The following is a 19,660-nucleotide window of genomic DNA, read 5'->3' as shown; positions in this document are numbered from 1 at the left end:
AAAAGATGGGCTTTCATATAAGTGAGCATAGGATTGATATTGCTGAGCAAATTATGGTCTATTAGCTTTGGTGAGGTCACTAAATAAACATGCACTCAATGAGCTGAAATCCAGTAAACGTTGCTTTGGTAGTGAATAATATTGAATACCCTGGGGCAGCTGCACAGTTACTATATTAAATGAAGGTGTGCTATTTCTATAATGATGTTTATTACTTGGTCACTATGTCTTAATTTGCAAGTATTTATGAAAGGTCCCTGCTAAAGCCCTCAAGACCCTGATGTTCCAACAGGCGGGGCTAAACATACGAACATGTGAATGATTTTTTAAATGTTATCTAATTCTGGGTTTTATTTGATTGACCAAACTAAGTAATAATTTTAATTAGCAATTTTATGATGTTTGTGTGTCTATATTTTTCTTGACTGTACACCGCCTTGAGTCCTACGGGAGAAAGGCGGTATAGAAATATAATATAATAGTATAGTATAGTATAGTATAGTATAGTATAGTATAGTATAGTATAGTATAGTATAGTATAGTATAGTATAGTATAATAAATAAATCAGATTAAAAGTCCACTTAAACTACACTAGCCAACCAAATATTCACTGTAATCAAAGCCAAATAATACCTATTTTCTGCTCTTGTTTCTCAGTAATTGGTATTGAGAGGCATATTGCCCCTCGTACTGGAACTAATAATTAGCCATAATGATTGACTGACAATCTTTATTAAAGTTGCCCAAGTATGTGCCCAATGTTATACTATGAGACTGAATTGACAAATGATTTGCAATGAAAAACTCCTTATTCACTTTCTTCACACCATATAAGTATTACATCCCCCTACATTTGTCTTCTTCCATAAAAGACATAGATATAACTCCCACCTCTAAGGGAGGTATTGCAAACGTTTGATGACTAGCATTAAAAAGTTAGCTTTAGATAGAATTCTTGTTTCAGTTAAGATACGTTAATTTCTTTGTCATTTGATAAACTGGCATATGATTTTATTTTTCTCTGTTTTGGAGCTGAAATTTAAAGTCAGATTATTTTAAATACAGTATCTATTTGTTAGCTTCTTTCTTTGCTTTATACCTTGCCTTTCTATTTTGATGAGAACTCAAAACAGTAGTGAAAAAATAGGGAAAAAATAAAACATTGAGGGCATAACTTCTTTTTATTCTTAAAAATAACTTCCTTATTAATATTTCTTTTAAAAATTTGTTTTCAGAACCTATGATAACTGTGTGGTGTTGCCAGGCCCTCATCTAAATATGATAGTGGGAGCTAATGGGACAGGTAAATCAAGCATTGTATGTGCAATATGCCTTGGATTGGCAGGAAAACCTTCCTTTATAGGACGAGCTGAGAAGGTAAGGATTTGGTTTGGTTCTGTTTATGATATCGTTTGGACATCTGTTATATGGTATATATCTTTAGGTTGTATAAAATAATTTCCATATAATACATAGCAAATAAATGATAGTCCTTTATATAATAACCTTAATGTACTCTCTTTCAGAATTGATTTTCATATTTATTAATTGATCACATTTAACCCAAAGATAGCATTATTGGGGTGTAAAGCAACCAATTCTTTGCCACCAGCAGAAATAAAACAGAAAAAAGGATCCCTACTTACTCTAAACCAAGTGGCAAAACCATGTTTTAAAGTCATTAAACTGGGGGTCATCTGAACCTCAAGGGGGGTCCTATTTTAGAGGGCAGTTGCCACAACAAAGGCAGCCTGCTTTCTAGTTCCTACTAAGGCATTACATGGTTAACAGAACCAGGAGAGAGCCTGGTTTATTTTGTCTACTTCTTTTTCTAAACAACTTTAACCTCTGGAATGTTTTGTTGTCCTTCAGTATAATTCAGTATAATTCGTTCATTGGTTCTCCTTAATTCTTCTCTCTTCTTTGTTATGCCAATACTGTATTGCATCTGCTGGATTGTTTTAACTGTAATGATTTCAAAGGTGACTAAATATCAAATTCTGCTCTCTTTACTTTTATGCTACTTACTAAATTGCATATTTTGTTATAAATATTGTATTGTACTTGCAGTTATGATTTCTGTCATGAGTTAGAGAGCTAAATTCTGCTGGATTGTATGTTGAGTTTAGGTAAACAAAAATGATACCTCTTTATACTTACTCTTCTCTGCATTCTTTTTTCATTTCACTGATATCCTGTCCCAATTTGTATTAAACAATTCTACATAGGTATTTCATAATATGCAATGATATGCAATACTTATAAATTAATTATCTCTGTGTATCTTTTCCTTTTGTTCAGGTTGGTCATTATGTGAAGAGAGGTTGCAATAAAGGAACAGTTGAAATTGAGGTGTGAGTAATGAGACTTGTTTATATGTCCGTTTTCACAAGTGTACAGGTAGTATTCAACTTAACAACAGTTTTTTAGTGACCATTCAAAGTTACAGTGGCACTGAAAAAAGTGACTTTTGACAGATTTTCACACTTATGACCATTGCAGCATTCCCCTGGTCATGTGATCAAAATCAGTCACTTGGCAACTGACTCATATTTATGACAGTTGCAGTGTCCCGGGGTCATATGATCACCTGTTGCAGCCTTTTGATTAGCAAAGTCAGTGGGGAAGCCAGATTCACTTAACAATCATGTTACTAACATAACAACTGCAGTGATTCACTAACAACTGTGGCAAGAAAGGTCATAAAATGAGGCAAAACTCGCTTTAAAATGTCTCACTTAGCAACAGAAATTTTGAGCTGTGTTAGTTAATCGAGAACTACCTGTACTTGAAAATTAATGTTATTGAAAAATTGTTGAGAAAATGTAACATTGAGATATACTTGTTTATTTTAATAGTACATATATAGTGCTAAATATTACCATAGCCTAAGGTAAGTTGTTACAATTATTTTCTGACCATTAGGTATAAGATGCCGAACAATGTTGTTATCACACGAGAAATGTCTGTATCAAACAATCAGTCAACTTGGTTTCTTAATAAAATCCCCTGCACTCTGAAAATGGTGGAGGAACAAGTCTCTGCTTTAAATATTCAAGTGGGCAATCTATGCCAGTTTCTTCCACAGGTATGAATACTTTTCATTTAAAAAAAATATAAATATTAACAGTTTCAATAAATGAAATAATAAAGGATGTAATGATATGAGAAATCCTGTGCAAGGTAAATGCTTACTACCTTATTAGATGCAATTAGATGCCTATTACTATTAGATGCAAGTTATGAAAACAATCATCTTTATAGTACCATCTCTTTCATTCCAATGTGTGCATGACATGATAATGGATTTAAATGACAGGAAAGTGGATTATGACTAAATGTTAGGAAAAATTATCATAACGTTAGGCTTCTCATTTATATTAGCATAATGGAAGTACTTTCTCTGAATGGTACTACCGTAAAGGGAAGATTTCTTGCACAATGAAATTCTGCAGTAGATATGTCTTGGGTACAATCTCGTGCTCTGTGAGAAGTGTGAAATTATTTACAGTTCATATAGTTACTTAACTCTCTCAGCTGAGTGACTTGCCTGTATGTGAAATACACTGCTGTTACCTCACAGTGAAAACCATAGGGCCATTTGTAACAGTTGAAACTGTGTTCTGGCCACGATCTTTGTTGGCTTGTCTCTGATTCTAGCATTCCAAAGCTGTCTGGAAAGTATATTTTGGTGATAAGAGTACATTCTGTTGGTAAGTTGGAGAATCAGCATGTTCAGTGTTCAAAAGCCTTGTTTGGGGTGAATGTGTTAACATATAGATGCCAAGGTTGTTGTCTGGAGCCTACCGAAACTGCTGTATGATGGCTACTAGTCAGGAAGAGATAAAAAATAGCTGGATATTTATTAGTTCAAAGTTCATGTCTTTTAATGTAAAATATAATTGAATGCATTTATACACATAAAATACTGCACATCTGCTTTGCAGGATAAAGTTGGAGAATTTGCAAAATTGTCCAAAATTGAGTTACTTGAAGCTACAGAGAAATCCATTGGTCCACCAGAGATGTACAAATTTCACTGTGATCTTAAAAACTTCAGGCAGAGGGAGCGAGAACTTGAAGTAAGAGTCTAATATGTATTGTGTAAGCTTTATTATTTTAAAGATAAACATTGAGTTTATTGCCTTCTAAGAATGTACAAGATAAATTGCCTTCTTTTTATTGAGAATATTTTATGACTACTAAGAACAGGAGTGCTGTTATCTTGGTTTATTCGCTTTGTTTCTTATAGCTTTCCTTTATTCTTTGCTTATTTGGGATCTTCTTTCTAGTTTTTATGTTTTTTTTAACTACCTGAGATTTAAAAAACCCAAACAATTGAAGTTTCTTTAATGATTGCTGATTCTGTTCCTCAGAAAAACTTTTCATTTTTTTTACTTTTTCCCCATTTGTTGTATTTTATAACCAAAAAAAATCACAAAAATACAAATTGCAATAGATTCAATTGCAATGCTGGAGAAAAAAAGGCTATGGGTGGTAAATTCCTAATTTTTATAAAGAGATTTGAAAATGTATTTTTAAACACAAGTACACATTGACCTACACATGCACAAAAGCAAGGCTAATATAGCAAGAAAGTGTTGGAGTGAAGTGGGGAAGCTGATCAAATGTCAACTATCTGTAATCTGTAAATGTCTGCTCAAGGTAACAAAAAAGGGAGATTGCAAGCTGTTGGTGTTTTATATGTGCCTTTTTGCTAATTTCCATAATTGTCAAATGCAGAATAAATTATAAAAAGTAACATTTTCAAAATGAAATTAAATGAAATTATGAAAAATTCACTTTTTTCTCCCGTCCCCCAATTTGCTTTTTATCTTGGTTTATTGGCTTTGTTTCTTATAGCTTTCTTTTATTCTTTGCTTATTGTGGATCTTCTTTCTAGTTTTTACCTTTTTTTAACTACCTGAGATTAAAAAAACCTCAAACAATTGAACTTTCTTTAATGATTGCTGATTCTGTTTTTGTTCCTCAGAAAAAACTTTTCTTTTTTTTTCCTTTTTCCCCATTTGTTGTATTTTATAACAGAAAAAAATCACAAAAATACAAAAGAAATGAAACCCGAAAGACACAAAAGAACTGTATAGGATAAAGAATAAAACACAAAATTCTAAAATGTAAAGATATATATTTGATGAGTAGAAATAATTAGTTTACAAAAAAACTTCTAAATCTGCATTATTATCAAATAAGAAAAAAAAAGGAAGTCTTCAGAAAGTCTTAATTTTTTTTTTCTTTACACCTGAGTCCCTGGGAATAAATAGTGAGTAAATGTCCAGGGATATATAATAGCACTGTACTACTATCGGTTTATAGTATTTTTGCTTTATCTTACAATAACGCTTTAAAAATGTCTTACAGTGCAGCAAACTCTGTGACATTTGTTTCAATTATCAATATATATGGATCGATCTGTTACATGTTTTGCATTCATTTACTGGGAAGTTTGTTTCCTAGTGATGACAATGAGTACATGAAATTTGATACATAATCTCTGCAAAAGAGATATGGTATATTTGGTGGAGGCGCAGTTGTTAGAATGCAGTACTGCAGACTAATTCTGCTGGCTACTAGCAGTTTGGCAGTTCGATTCTTACCAGCTCAAGGTTGATTCATCCTTTAATCCTTCCTTCCATCCGGGTCGGTAAAATGAGGACGCAGATTGTTGGGGGCAATATGAGAGGACTGTAAAAGCAGTGTGAAGCGATATATAAGTCTTAGTGCTATTGCTATTTAAAAAAGTATGTTGGATGGTTGAAAATCATGATTATTAGGTTTTTATATTAGTTACAACTATTTATTGAAATATTTTGCTAATTATTAAACAGCTTGATATATTTTAACTACCTTCTTTCCATGTAGAAATTGTATTTATTTATATTAGGTATTTAATAAATAGCTATCCACTTCAATAGATTCTGGAAGGCTTGTAAAAACTAGTTTGTATTTATTTAGGATTCATTTCATAGATTTAAAAAAACAGTCATTTTACCCAACTTTTTAAAAAAAAATTAAGCTGAAATGAAATTAAATACCCCATTAATTAATCATAGTTCTTATTAGTAATGGTGCCAAGTAGAATCTCAATTAACATAATGATCAAATTGTATTTAAATATAGTTAAAGTTGGTGAGAATTTGGTCGAGGAATATCTTGTTAATTCAGTTATAAATTATTAAGATAAAAAATTAGGAATTATGTTAATGTCTAATGGGAAAATAGGAAAGGGAAAGGGAATGTACATTAATAAGTAGAATACAGGGTAGTCCTCAATTTGCAACTATTTTAGTGATCATTCGAAGTTACAACAGCACTGAAAAAAGGATTTTCACACTTACGACCATTGCAGCATCTCTATGGTTACATGTTCAAAATTCAGGCACTTGGCAACTGGTATGTATTTATGACGGTTGCCCTGGCCCGGGGTCCTGTGATCATCATATGTAATCTTTCCAGCAGGAAAGCAAAGTCAATGGGGGAAGCCAGATTTGCTTAACAACCCTATGATTCACTCAACAACTGAAATAATTCACTTAACAACTGTAGCAAAAATCATTTAATAATTGCCTACTGAGTAACGAAAATTTTGGCTCGGTTGTGGTTGTAAGTCGAGGACTACCTACATTTATTATTGATTGAACATTTTCATTCAATAAATATTTTGCTTCTGTTAATGCATTTATATGAATCTGAGCTGATTCAAAGCAAAGACCGGAAATTCTAATTATGATGCATTTTTCTGCATTATATTCAAAGGTATATTGGGTTGTATCAAGTGGTGTTCCTTTGTTGAATGTTCATTGGTCCAGTGAAGATTTCCATCAATGCCAATAGGAAATGGAGGACTTCTCCAAATGGAGGGAGAATTGTTAAAAATTGCCTCTCATTCAGCAGGTGGAAATTGAGAGCAAATAATTGACTACAGTCTATCGTAATGATCATTTATGTGACTACAATCCCGTTGATCTTTCTGTTTTTAACCTGCACATTGAAGAATAAGTTCTATTTCTGGAGATAAAATTCCCATTTGCATTAATATTAATTATGTTCTTCTCATGTACATAGTTGAATGAAGTAAATGGTAGAACAACAATAACCTGTGAGTTAACTTTGTTATTTTAGTCATGTAAATAATTTAAAATATATGTGCTGACAGAATTCATGCACGGAAAAAAATAGCAATCTAGAAAAAATGAAGCAAAAGAATGAAAGATATAAGCAAGATGTGGAGCGATATCATGAACGTCAGCACCATCTAGATTCAATTGCAATGCTGGAGAAAAAAAGGCCATGGGTGGTAAGTTCTTAATTTTTATAAAGAGATTTGAAAATATATTTTTAAACACAAGTACACATTGACCTACACATGCACAAAAGCAAGGCTAATATAGCAAGAAAGTGTTGGAGTGAAGCGGGGAAGCTGATCAAATGTCAACTATCTGTAATCTGTAAATGTCTGCTCAAGGTAACAAAAAGGGAGATTGCAAGCTGTTGGTGTTTTATATATGCCTAATTTCCATAATTGTCAAATGCAGAATAAATTATAAAAATAGTAATGTTTTCAAAATGAAATTATGAAAAATTCACTTTTTTCTCCTGTCCCCCAATTTGCCTCTAATATGTAGCTCCTAAAATTCTTTTCTTGGAATTGAGTTAAGATTTTATTTTCATCCTGCAACCTGATTTGAGCATTTTAGAACAGGGTAGGAAAAAAATTAAATTGTTCAATAAATCACACAAAGGTAAGGTTAAGCTCAGTTTCATGGACATAATTTTATAATAGTAATTTATGGAATTGTTTGGCTACTGCCTTCTTTGATGATTTTTGACTCCATAGTCCATGCCATAGCCATGATAATCTTTGGGGATCTCCCACCCAAGCATTAATCAGGCCTAATTCTACTTAGCTTCCAAGTATAGGCAAGATCAGCTACAAACTATAAAATAACAGCTGTGAAAAAATAAAAACTAACCCAGGACCACATTCCTGATAGTGGGTAATGTTTGGGAGACCTTCTACTCTCTCTATATAAGGAAGGATCTCTTCAGTCTATTCCATGGTAGTGAATTGTAAGAATAGAAATAAACAGTCTAAATTCCTTGCTGAACAGAGAGTTCCCCTTTCTTGTGAAATCTGTTGATTTAGATTTACAATGTTCTTTACAATGTTTTTAGTACTGATTCTCTCCGTAGTTTTTTCTAGAGTAATATGTTGCAAAAGTGAGATGATTCTCTATTGTGGCAAGCCAAAACAGATTAACCCACCATCTGCTTGAACTCTGATTGTATTAGGTTTTTTTTTTAATTTAAGAAAAATATCATGCTGCTCCTACTTTAAATAGCCTGAACACAATTTTAAAGTCAGTGTTTAATTTTGCTGTAATATTTTAAAACTTGATTGCTTCTATGATTCAACAATTATGCAAATTGATATATACCTAGTTAAGTAAACACTATTGAATACTACAAAAAGCTCTGAGTGAGAATCCAGAATTTAATTCTTGAATATGATTTGTATAGCATCAATCTGCTGTTATTTAAAAAAAGAAAAATACTTTTAAATTATAATCCCCAAATTAAATTCATAATACTTTTAAAATGCTAATGTCAGGGTTCCAAGTAATACGCCCATAGCAAACAGAATTCCGAGGCAGGTAGGTTCCTCAGAGAATAGTTTTATTTGACATATCATATTGGCACAGGCTGGTGAAAACCGACTCTGAATATTCCCGCAGTTTTCACCTAATTAAAAGTAAATGTTTTTCCCCTTTCCCAAACAGTCACATGGTCCAATCAAGGTGCCATCCGGTTGCCTGGCAACTTCATTCCTCCCAGGGGAAAGTGTTTTGGTTTGACTACAAAACCCCAGCTATCTCTATTCCTCCCTCCCTATCCCTCAGCTCCAGTGAAACCTCAAAATGAAACCTCCACTGAAACCTCAAAATGCCCACGGTCAGGTCAGCTTCAGGGTTGACAGCTACATAGTTTCCTTTAACTTGTTTGAGAAATTCATGGATATTTAATGCATAGCAGTCATCTTGACAGAAATAAACTGTTTTAAACATCGAAAAAAGGAAAAGTTTACAAGACAATGAAATCCATATTTGTTGTATATATATATATATATATATATATATATACATACATATACATACACACACACCAGCAAGTGGTTCATGGTCGTTAAAAAGTAAACAGTTGTGTAAGTATTACAAATAGCAATCTCACTGAAATTGTTCGGGTGCTTAAAATTTATGCAGTGTTGTAATTCTGATCATAATGTCAAATAAAAATTTAGTTAACAGTGCAGTATAAAGGAGCATTCCTCCATCTGGTGGTCTCCTGATGTCAGTTGTGTTGTTTTTCCTTTGCTAAGTAATGCCTAGTTAAGCTATTCTGGTTCAAGCTAACTTGTAGTAATTATATAAATACGAAATGTGAGCAAAGTAGCAAAATCAGATAGCATTATCCTATAGTTGGTGCAGGGTCACGAATTCACGAATTATTTTTCATGCATTGCTTTTTAGATCTATGAGGAAACACGGAAGCTGTATGAAGAGGCTAAAAAAGCCCGAGATAGACAGAAAGAAGAATTAAAAACATTGAGACAGACTCAGGCTCCTATGATTCATGAGATGAGAGAAGCCGACAAACAATGTGCAAAACTGGAAGACAAAATCAAGGAAAAGGCATGTTTTAGAGTCATTGTATAACATTTGCATTAAATCTTATAGAAGTCAAAATGATTAATATACATAGAAAAATTACAGGAATGTAGCCTGTAGTCATGAAATCTAAAATTGAAACAGTTCAAAAACTGTCAAAGGTAATTGTGTTAAAATAATAGAAGAAAAGGGTTCATGCAATTTAGCTTTCCAACAAGCCTCCATTTCAAAATTAATGCACTATGGGAAAGCATTCTGGATCAGATATTAATCTGACCTCCACTGGATGTTAATTGATAATCTGTAATTAATTACAGTACTTGAACATTGCTACGATAAAGTGACAACTAGCTTTAGCAAAATTTAAACCATCAAATGTGTTCTGCAGCCCTGGGACTTGGAAATCATAGATTGACAATTCAACAAACCAAAAGGTCTGCTCTTTAAATAAGATAAAGGTCTTATCCCAGGATATAAGTTTTCTTTTCTGTACCAGTGTCCTTGTTCCATTCTGCATCTGGAGCAAATATAACTTAGGACAGTTAATTAATTTCATTTTTAGTATTAGTGTGCTGATTGAAAGCTTAGAATCTTGAACAAGTGCATGCAAACTTCTGCCAATCATTCTTTTTAAGGTATTCACTATTATTTTCCTGCTTGTGGAAGTCTATGATATCTCAGTCCAGTAGCTGTACCTGTTACCAAAATAGAAACCCTGTTCTTAATACATATTTCCAGTTTAGGTTGAATCCTTAAAATGATTCCATAAGCTGTTCAAATTGCAATTGATAAACTCAACAATAATAGTTTACAGTTTTGTATCAAGTGGTGATTATTTTCCATGAACTATAAAGAGCTATAAAGAACAAACTTTGTGCAGTCTATTTCTGTTAAAATGTGGCATGCTCATGCTCCCTGGTGCTATATTAATTGGTAAATTCACTAACTAGAACACACTGCTAACTTAAAATTCTCTTATATAGATCGCAGCCATCAAAGAAACATCTCAGAAATGTAAACAGCAACAGGATGCTTTGGAGAAAAAAGACAAGCAAGTAAGTTTTTTTCTCCCTTAAAAGACTTTGACTTGTAGTTGCAGGTAGTTCTCAGTTAACACTGGTAATAGGGACTGGCAACTCCATTGCTAAGCGATGTGGTTGTAGAGCACAATATCATGTGACCACGTCAATTTATGGGAGTAGTTGAGGCAGTTCCAGTTGCCATCATTAGGTGAATCCTGCGCGATTGTAGCATTCTGTGGTCACGTGATCACTATTTGTGACCTGCTGCCAGCATCCCCATTGATTTTGTTTGTTGGAAGCCAGGAGAGAAGATTACAAATAGCAATCACATGATCACAGAACGCAGCAATTTTCATAAGTGTGAGTTGGTTGCCAAACATCTAAATTTCAAACACATAACTGCAAGGATGCTGTGACAAGTGCATCCCTGTGGTAAGACAAGTGACCAACAAATCAGAAAGATAGATGGATGGATAGATAATGTTATTAGGAAGCATTTTAAGTCCCCTTGTTTAGTGTCATTGTAACTTTGAACAGTCACTGAATGAGTGGCTTTTAAAGGGAGATTACCTGTTGCTGACAGACTTGACAAAATAGGTTCTTGTTTCTCTCCAATCTCACCTGTCACCCAAACCTCAACATCGGGTGAAGTGGGAAGAAGAGAAGTCCCATTGTATGAATGGCAGTCTGCAGTATTAATGCAGTCTTGTCACAACTTTCAAGAACATAATGTTGAATTTTATTATGATAATAAACTGTGCAAATTTTACTTTTACAATTACTTCAGGGGTCTTAAAGTGTAATACAGTGCCCTCCTAAAATGAGTTTATGTATATCACCCAGGCAAAGCACTTTCTAATTCTGTCAACTTGCTCTAATCTTTACTCCCCCTTGTCTGGGCAAGCTTATTGTGAACTGGCGCAGGCAGAGTTTGTACTGCACTCAGGATTTCCTGATTCCCTAGATGAGAGGTGTCAAACTGGTAGTCCATGGGCCAGATACATCACGCGCAGGCCACTCCCACCCAAGCTCCGTGAAGGGAAAAAACATTGCAAAACATCACATGACAGCAACATGATGCCACAAGTTTGACACCTGTGTCCTAGACCAGGAGTCGGCAACCTGCGGCTCCAGAGCCGCATGTAGCTCTTTGAGCCCTCTGCCGCAGCTCTCTATCACCCTGCCAAGGCAGTGGCATGGTCAGACTCTTAGTGCAGGAGCAAAGTGCTCCTGCACTTGCCTTTGCGCGGCAAGAGCATTCCGCCTGGTACATTTGCTGTTGCCACCAGCAAAGACCGTTGGGAGAGAATGGCGGGGGCAAATCTTGCGGGATGGGGGCCATCTCCCAAGCCTGGCCTTCCTCCTCCTTTGTCGGCGGGGCCAAGAGAAAGAAAGCGGTGGTGTGGGGAAGCGCTCCCCTGCCCTGCCAAGCACAACAGCCCAGCGGGGGGATGGGGAGATGGCCCAGCAGAAGCGCCCCCATTGGCGAGTTGGACGGCGGAGAGGCGTGGTCTGGCTCTTGCAGCGGAACACGCTACTTTCTGTTTCCTGTGCCTTCCCCAATCTCAGCCCTTTCAGCAAGAGCTATATTTCTATTTGCTTTCGTTTCCCCGGGCAGCGATGGCTGGGTCCATGTGGGCTGCTCCCCCCCTCAGCAAGACGGGCCTGGAGGAGCATGGAGAGTTGCGGGTGAGCGTCGGAGAAGCAGAAGACGCGCGCCGACATTGCCCCAACATGCATTTCCATTGTGTGCTCCTCTTCCCGAAGTAGGATTGAGCAGGGGGAAGGGAGGAGGGAAGGAGAAGCCCAGCTGGCTTTCCTGGGGCGTGGCGGGGGGAGAGACCCAATACCCTCTCCATGGCCTGCAACGAAAGTGCTCTTCTCTCTCGCTCGCTCGCTCTCCCCCCCTTTCTCTCCCTTTCTCTCTCTCTTGGGCCGAAGAGCAAACCCAGAAGTAGCCGCCCACCGTTTCCCACAAGTCAGGCAGCACGGGGGGCGGGGAACAGATTGAGCTCAATTCAGCCCTCGCCAAAGACGCTCTCCCATCAGCCAGTCTCCCTCACTGTGTGTCTCTGTGTGTGTGTCTCGTTCTCTCTCGCTCCTTGCCTCTGTCTCTTCTCACTCTCAGAAAGCCCATGCAGCCCTGCGTACTCTCTCTTTGGGACTTTTCGCCAGCTGTTTTTTTTTCTTCCTTTTGAAAATAATAATAATAATACTAATAATAATAATAATAATAATAATAATAATAATAATAATAATAATAATAATAATTTTATTTCTATACCGCCCTTCTCCTGAAGGACTCAGGGCGGTGTACAGCCTATTTAAAAACACAGACAAAACAATGATATAAAATTTAAAATAATTAAATAAGTGGCTCAAATTTAAAACCCCAATAAATTTAAATACCCCAATTTAAAACTATTGTGTTGAAAAGCCGGGCTGGCGGAGCAATGAGCGCAACCTGCGGCAGAGGCTTCCCCCCCTCCTCTCGCGCCCCCCTGACTGGCTGTGGCAGGGCAGGGAAGGTGTGCACGAGAGGAGGGGGAGGGAAGCCTCTGCCGTAGGTTGCGCTCATTGCTCCGCCAGCCTGGCTTTCCAAAAGGAAGAAAAAAAACAGCTGGCGAAAGGGGTGGTGTGCTCCCAAAGAGAGCATGCAGGGCTGCAGGGCTTTCCGAGAGTGAGAAGAGACCGAAGCAGGGAGCGAGAGAGAGCGAGACACACACACTAACAGACATAGAAGAGAGACACACACACGGGGGCGGGGGAGAGAAAGAAAGAAAGAGAAAAAAAGAGAAGAGACAGAGGGATGAGAGAGGGATGAGAGGGAGATAGAGAGAAAAGGACAGATGAGAGAAAGATAAGAGTGAGGGAGGGAAAGGGAGATAGAGAAAAAGAAAGAGATGACAGAGAGAAAGATACAGAGAGAGAGGGAGATAAACAGGGAGTTACTTATTTCCCATAGAAAACACATAGCCACAAAACCTGGGTAGGCGTGGCTGATGGGCAAGGGATTGGGTGGGAGTGAGTGACATCGAGTTGGCCACGCCCACCCAGGTTTTGTGGCTCCCAGTGTTTTGTTTTCTGTGGGAAACAGGCCCAAGTGGCTCTTCAAGTGTTTAAAGTTGCCGACCCCTGCCCTAGACCAAGTCCACTGTGACTGCACCTTAGCAAAGTTGGAGCAGGTTTTGACAGTGCTGCTCCTTTTCCAGTTTAAGCCTGACTGGCCAAAAAAATGTTTGCATCCAGTCCTCCAGTTTTTTGTGACCGCTTCAATGACCATAGTTCACAATTTGAGAATCTCCAATTTAGGTGATTTTTAGCTATCATTTTATTCTATACACAGTGTCTATTACAGAGTACATTGACTTTTTTAAAAAAATACATTTTAGATAAGAGGTGGGCACCTTGGAATTATAGAACACAGATGCTTCCTTTGAATATTTGACTATATCATTCCCCATAGTCATATATGCCAGCCCATTTTGTTTACTTTACTTCTACTTTGCAAAATAATAAGTTTGGGATTACCCATATTTGGAATTTTGGAATTGTGTGACAGAACAACTTTCATTGTGGTAGCAAGAGTAATTAACACAACAAGTCTTTTGCCATTTTTCTTTGCGATTTTATAATGGAAACTTACTTTTTTATTGGCATTTCTGGAGAATATTTCTTTGCATTTTTTAGATTCAAGATATTAAACAAGCTTTAAGGATGAAACAAGAGGCAGAAACAGATCGGCAGAAGAGAATACAAAATACTCGTAAGATGATAGAAGACTGGACCAATGAGCTTAAAAACACAGAGAATGCTGAGAACATTCAGCCTTTAATGAATTCTCTTAATGCCAACCTTAGACAGTTGGAGGAAGAGAAGGCAAATATTGATGGTGAATTAAATGATCTCCGTAGGGAAAGGGAGAACTTGCTAAAAGAAAGAAAAGGTAAAGGTGCTAAAGTATATTTTTGCCATTCATAACAACCTGAGTTCCAAACAAATAAACATATATTGATAACTGACAACTTACCCTCTTTGCCCAGAGGGAAGATGTGATGTTTCTCTTTTCTTACCTGTTCCATGGCACGATCCAAGCAATTTATTTGGTAAACTTTGGATTTTGGCATCAACCAAGCATTTCTGTCTGAATGACTTTAACATTTAATTTTTCACATTATTCGGTACTTATTTATGGAATATTCTTAGAAATTCTAAGACTTGCTAGATGTTGGAGAATAGCTTTGGGGGATGAGGTTTATATAAGCATGTAAAAACATTTTAAATTTTGTCTTACTCTTGTTATAATTTATATTAACAGAATGATTGGTTGAGGAAAAGGATGGCTATTGCTATGAGAGCTAGATTCTTAGACATCTTTTGAATAGCAGTTATACATTTGTTTTCTGGTGAAAATTCAGCAACTCTTGTTTGATAATCTCATAGGAATAGTTCATAAGTCTCCATTAAGTTCTTACAAACATTAACCTCTGTTAGAAGAGCAGAAAAGTATCCAATTAAGTATGCCTTCACTGTCTATTAGTAAAATGGGAGGGAGGCTATATTTGTAATCACATATTACAGTAAATATTTCAGGGTTATTAAAATTACAGGTATAGCAGATCGCATTGCTCAATTTGAAAATCTGATGAATATAAAGGAAGAGAAGCTGAAAGGGAGATTCCAAGATACACACGATGCTCTTATGTGGCTAAGACAGAATAGAGACCGATTTAAAAGAAGCGTCTGTGACCCTGTGTTGCTTTCTGTAAGCTGACTCACTTCAGTGTTATTACTAAAATTTAATCATTACTTCTGTTATAATCTTATTTTTAAAACTTTTTCTAAATAATCCATTATTTTATTATCAACTGGGATATGTGTATTTTGACGTCTTAAGTTAGCTATGTCGATATAATTTGTCGCATGAAACTTAAGTACAAAAATATAGAACCAAAGGTTTTTATTCTGATGCTTTATTATATGCCTGTGTTATAACGAGCATTCTAAAAAATGTCAGAATTGTGATACATTAACATTTTGAATTATTGAATTTTGAGGTTATATCATCATGCTTATTAGGTGAAGGTAACAAGCTCGCAAATTGTAACCTGTTGAGTGTTTCGGGGTGGGGATTCGTTGCATTCATGGTTACAATATATATGAAGTATAACAATTTTGCTTAATGAGTACTGTTCAGTATAGATCTTGTTGGAGAAGAGGTTGCACCGTTTTGTGAAGACCCTCTAAATTTACTTTCTGCTCTACAGTGAAAGCTGTATTGATATGCGTGTAGCCTTTTACAGTAATGAATGATTGTTCTATCTATAGCAACATATTATGTTGAGGGAATAGTGTACCTTATTTAAAAATCCGGGGTTTTGGGTTTTTTAAATGCAATTCTTTTTGTAATTGTAGTTTCTTCTTATATAGATCAATATGAAAGATAATAAACACGCTAAATATGTAGAAAATCACATTTCTGCTAATGACATGAAGGCCTTTGTCTTTGAATTGAAGGAAGATATGGAAATATTTTTAAAAGAGGTAAAGATCTGTTCAAATGACTAGAAACTGGCATTTTAGGAGACTTAATAATAGGCGTTTGGCACCTAGCATTACTGCCATTATAGTAGCACTAAGATTGCTTAATTAAATAGCATTTCCACCTATCAGCCAGGGAGGTATATGACATAATTATATATTTTAGAAATTATCTTTAGAAAGTAGAATTGGGGAGGGCGGATCTATTCTGTTCAGCAATAAAGATGAATATTTGAAGTTTCAGGCTACACACACACACACACAGAGGGAGGGAGAGAGAGAGAGAATTTCCTTAGCTTGATGGACTGTTATTCTTGTTTACAATAATAATTATTGTGGCCGATAAATCACTCAAAGGACATAAGATAGATACTACCAGGATCACCAGCCGGGTGATCAATAATGAGAGATACTTGGAGTTGTATTGTAGCAGTATAAAAGAAGTCATTCACCAACTTTGTTCTGATACCAAACTCTTGCTTGGTGCAAGATATAGCTTCTTTTTAATACTGTCAACACACAGTAATAGAGTCCACTGTCTCCAGAGTAACCTATTTCATTCCTTTACACCTCTACAATGTGTTCAATCAGAATTGGATGCATTTCTTGACATGATTCATTTAACACAGAATAAAGTAGAACCTATTTCCTACATCATGCGCTTTTACTAATTGTAAGATTGCAGTAGATTTTTAAATGGATATTTAATCATTGCTGTCTTTTGTTCAAATTAAAAGTCATTTTATGAATACTGTTCTAAGGCAGGTCTCCAATCTTAATAGGACTCTCCTTAACAGACGTAAAAGTGCTCTTTCTGATACAGAGTTAATAGTTATTCTCAAATACTCGTGAACAATTTTTGGTTAATAATCTTACCTTTTGAAAAGAAAGCAAAAATATACATAGAATTTAGCACTTTAATTATCTTATACAGGTAGTCCTTGCTTAACAACCACAATCAGTACCAGCAATTGTGTCACTAAGTGCCATGATAGCTAAGTGAAATATCTTGTGACCATGATGTGCTTATGAATCCCCATGGTTATTAAGCAAGACATTACATGACTGTGACTTAGGTTTTACTTTCGCAGTCTTTATTAACTCTGCTTGCCAGAGGTCAGGTATGAAGCACATAAGTAGAAATTGTGCCTGGGGGTGGTGGTGGTGCTGCAACTGTCGCAAATGCGAGGATTGGTTGCAAAGCTTGTTGTTGTTTTTTAAATCAACACAACTTCAAATAGTTGATAAATGAAGCAAGTGGTAATCAAGGACTGTCTTATACAGTAACAATAGAGAAATAGTTAGATTCAGAAGGCAATATTATCATTCACTCTAATAATAATAATCAAATTCATTATTTTAAGATAAATGACTTCACATTTTCTTTATTGGTGCAACCTATTGTAGATGCGGGATAATCGCAAACTAAGAGTGAATGCTGTATGTGCACCTAGTGAATCATTTGCTGAAAAAAGACCTTCAAAACCAATTGAAGAACTGTAGTAAGTATTACAGCCCTATGTTAAAATAGATAAATTAATGTGTGTTACTATATAAAAGTGATATACAGTGCTTGATTTGGTGGTTTTATCTTTTATAATTTTTTGTTTCTACTTTTTGTTTGTTTGTTTGTATCCCATTTTTATTATTTTTACAAGTAAGCTAAGATGTTGAACATATCCAGCACACTTTCCTCCTCCTCGTTTCCCCACAACAGCAACCCAGTGAGGTGGGTTGGGCTGAGAGAGAGTGACTGGCCCAAAGTCACCCAACTGGCTCTCTTCGCTTGTCTATAAATATTCCAAGAATGGCTTATGCCTACTTTTCGACTGTTGTTTTCTTTTGAAGTTAAATAATGTGTTATTTATAATGTTTTACTTGATAACATAGTTTCTAACTTGTAAATAAAATCAACTTATTTGATTAGAAAAATCAACAGAATTGGGTATGGTACAATTATAACCTGAAAAAATTTCACCATTTGGTTTTTGTACTGCATAAACTTAATTTTTATTTTAGTAAATGTAAGATGCTTCCTGTCCACACATTTCTATCTCCGCTTCATTGCTCAGGTAATATATGTATTAATAGTAACAGAAAAGCTATCTACCTGTTTCTCTTTCTTTTTTTTCAGCCGATACGGATTTTTCTCTTACTTAAGGGAGTTATTCGATGCTCCCCTCCCTGTGATGAATTATCTGTGTCATCAGTATTATATTTATGAGGTTCCTGTTGGAACAGAGAAGACTAGGAATATGATTGAAAGGGTAAGATTCATTCCTGAACACCTCTATTGCCAACTGAGAGACAAAAACAATAGTGAACCATGGTGAAGTGCCAAAAAAGATTTTATTAACCAAACATTGAGTAACAAAGGAAGATACACCATCCACCTCCTTTCAGCTTGCCATGAAGTTCCTTAGCTGGCAGCAGCTAGACTTCCTGGAGCTTCAGGTAACTTCTCTACTTCCTGTTGTATTCATTTTGTCACTTGTTTCATGTACAGGTAATAAAGGAAACAAAACTTAGGCAAATCTACACAGCAGAAGAAAAGTACACAGTAAAAATATCCCGTTACACAAATCAGTCTGTTTCCACGAACATATCACTGAGGCCAGCACAGTATCTTACTGTTACGGTGGATGCAGATAAAAGAAGACAATTAGAAGACAAAAAGAATGTAAGTTAATTTCTGTAATGCGTCAAGAAAGCAAGATTCCTTTTTTATTTGAAGTTTGGGTGTTTTTAATTCTAAAATGTCTTTGTCCTTACCAGTTTTTCTGTTCTTTTATATCTATGTCATGGAGCATTTCTTTTTTTAAAAAAATACTTTTACTATTTAATATTAGCAGTATTAGTTAATTTTCTTCCTAATGGCAAATGTTTAATCTTTTCATAAGTGGCCTGAGTCTACAATTTTTCTGACCATTTTCAGAAAATGCACCATTATAGAAAAAGCCAGGTATATCTTGCTTCTGAAAATGGAGGCATATCCAGAATAGACACAATAGGAAAAGATACATATTCAGTATATAATCATACAGAATGACAAACCATAGGAAAGATGCATACAATTTAAAATAGTACTAATGATGATAAAATCATGTGCTACAATGACGAACAATAAAACCGATGCAACATACAAATTCTATCAGGATATGAAAAAATATTTTCTGAACTTGGAAAAATACGGTAAATTGATTTTACTATAATGTATGTAGATGAAGGTTGATGATGTTATCTAGTCAGGTAATGAAACATCCTCAAGCCAATAACCAAGCTCAAAGAGCACTAAGGATTCCTCAAATTAACAGATTACTGAAATTCTTAAGATTACCAAGAATATAAAATAATTCTTTAGTAAGATAATATGTAAGAGAAAGAGTTTTAGTAGGCAAGTGGAATTTAAGTAA

The 19,660-nt window shown here is 35.5% G+C and overlaps 1 protein-coding gene across 1 annotated transcript in view; it reads left to right on the top strand.

Moving 5' to 3' along the window:
• SMC5 (structural maintenance of chromosomes 5) overlaps positions 1–19,660 on the top strand; it is a 40,977-nt gene that overhangs the window by 1,531 nt on the left and 19,786 nt on the right. The window contains exons 2-14 of the mRNA XM_034410262.3: positions 1,237–1,378; positions 2,303–2,355; positions 2,927–3,089; positions 3,949–4,083; positions 7,176–7,316; positions 9,547–9,708; positions 10,668–10,739; positions 14,397–14,652; positions 15,317–15,471; positions 16,137–16,250; positions 17,655–17,749; positions 18,382–18,514; positions 18,754–18,927. Of these exons, the coding sequence (XP_034266153.2) occupies positions 1,237–1,378; positions 2,303–2,355; positions 2,927–3,089; positions 3,949–4,083; positions 7,176–7,316; positions 9,547–9,708; positions 10,668–10,739; positions 14,397–14,652; positions 15,317–15,471; positions 16,137–16,250; positions 17,655–17,749; positions 18,382–18,514; positions 18,754–18,927 (1,795 nt within the window). The remainder of the gene's footprint in view (positions 1–1,236; positions 1,379–2,302; positions 2,356–2,926; positions 3,090–3,948; positions 4,084–7,175; positions 7,317–9,546; positions 9,709–10,667; positions 10,740–14,396; positions 14,653–15,316; positions 15,472–16,136; positions 16,251–17,654; positions 17,750–18,381; positions 18,515–18,753; positions 18,928–19,660) is intronic.

The sequence above is a fragment of the Pantherophis guttatus genome, chromosome 2, assembly GCF_059756535.1.
Source record: "Pantherophis guttatus breed Tessera chromosome 2, ASM5975653v1, whole genome shotgun sequence".
Classification (NCBI taxonomy): domain Eukaryota; kingdom Metazoa; phylum Chordata; class Lepidosauria; order Squamata; family Colubridae; genus Pantherophis; species Pantherophis guttatus.
Note: the sequence above shows the minus strand (reverse complement) of the source record. Positions and strands in the feature narration are given on the sequence as shown.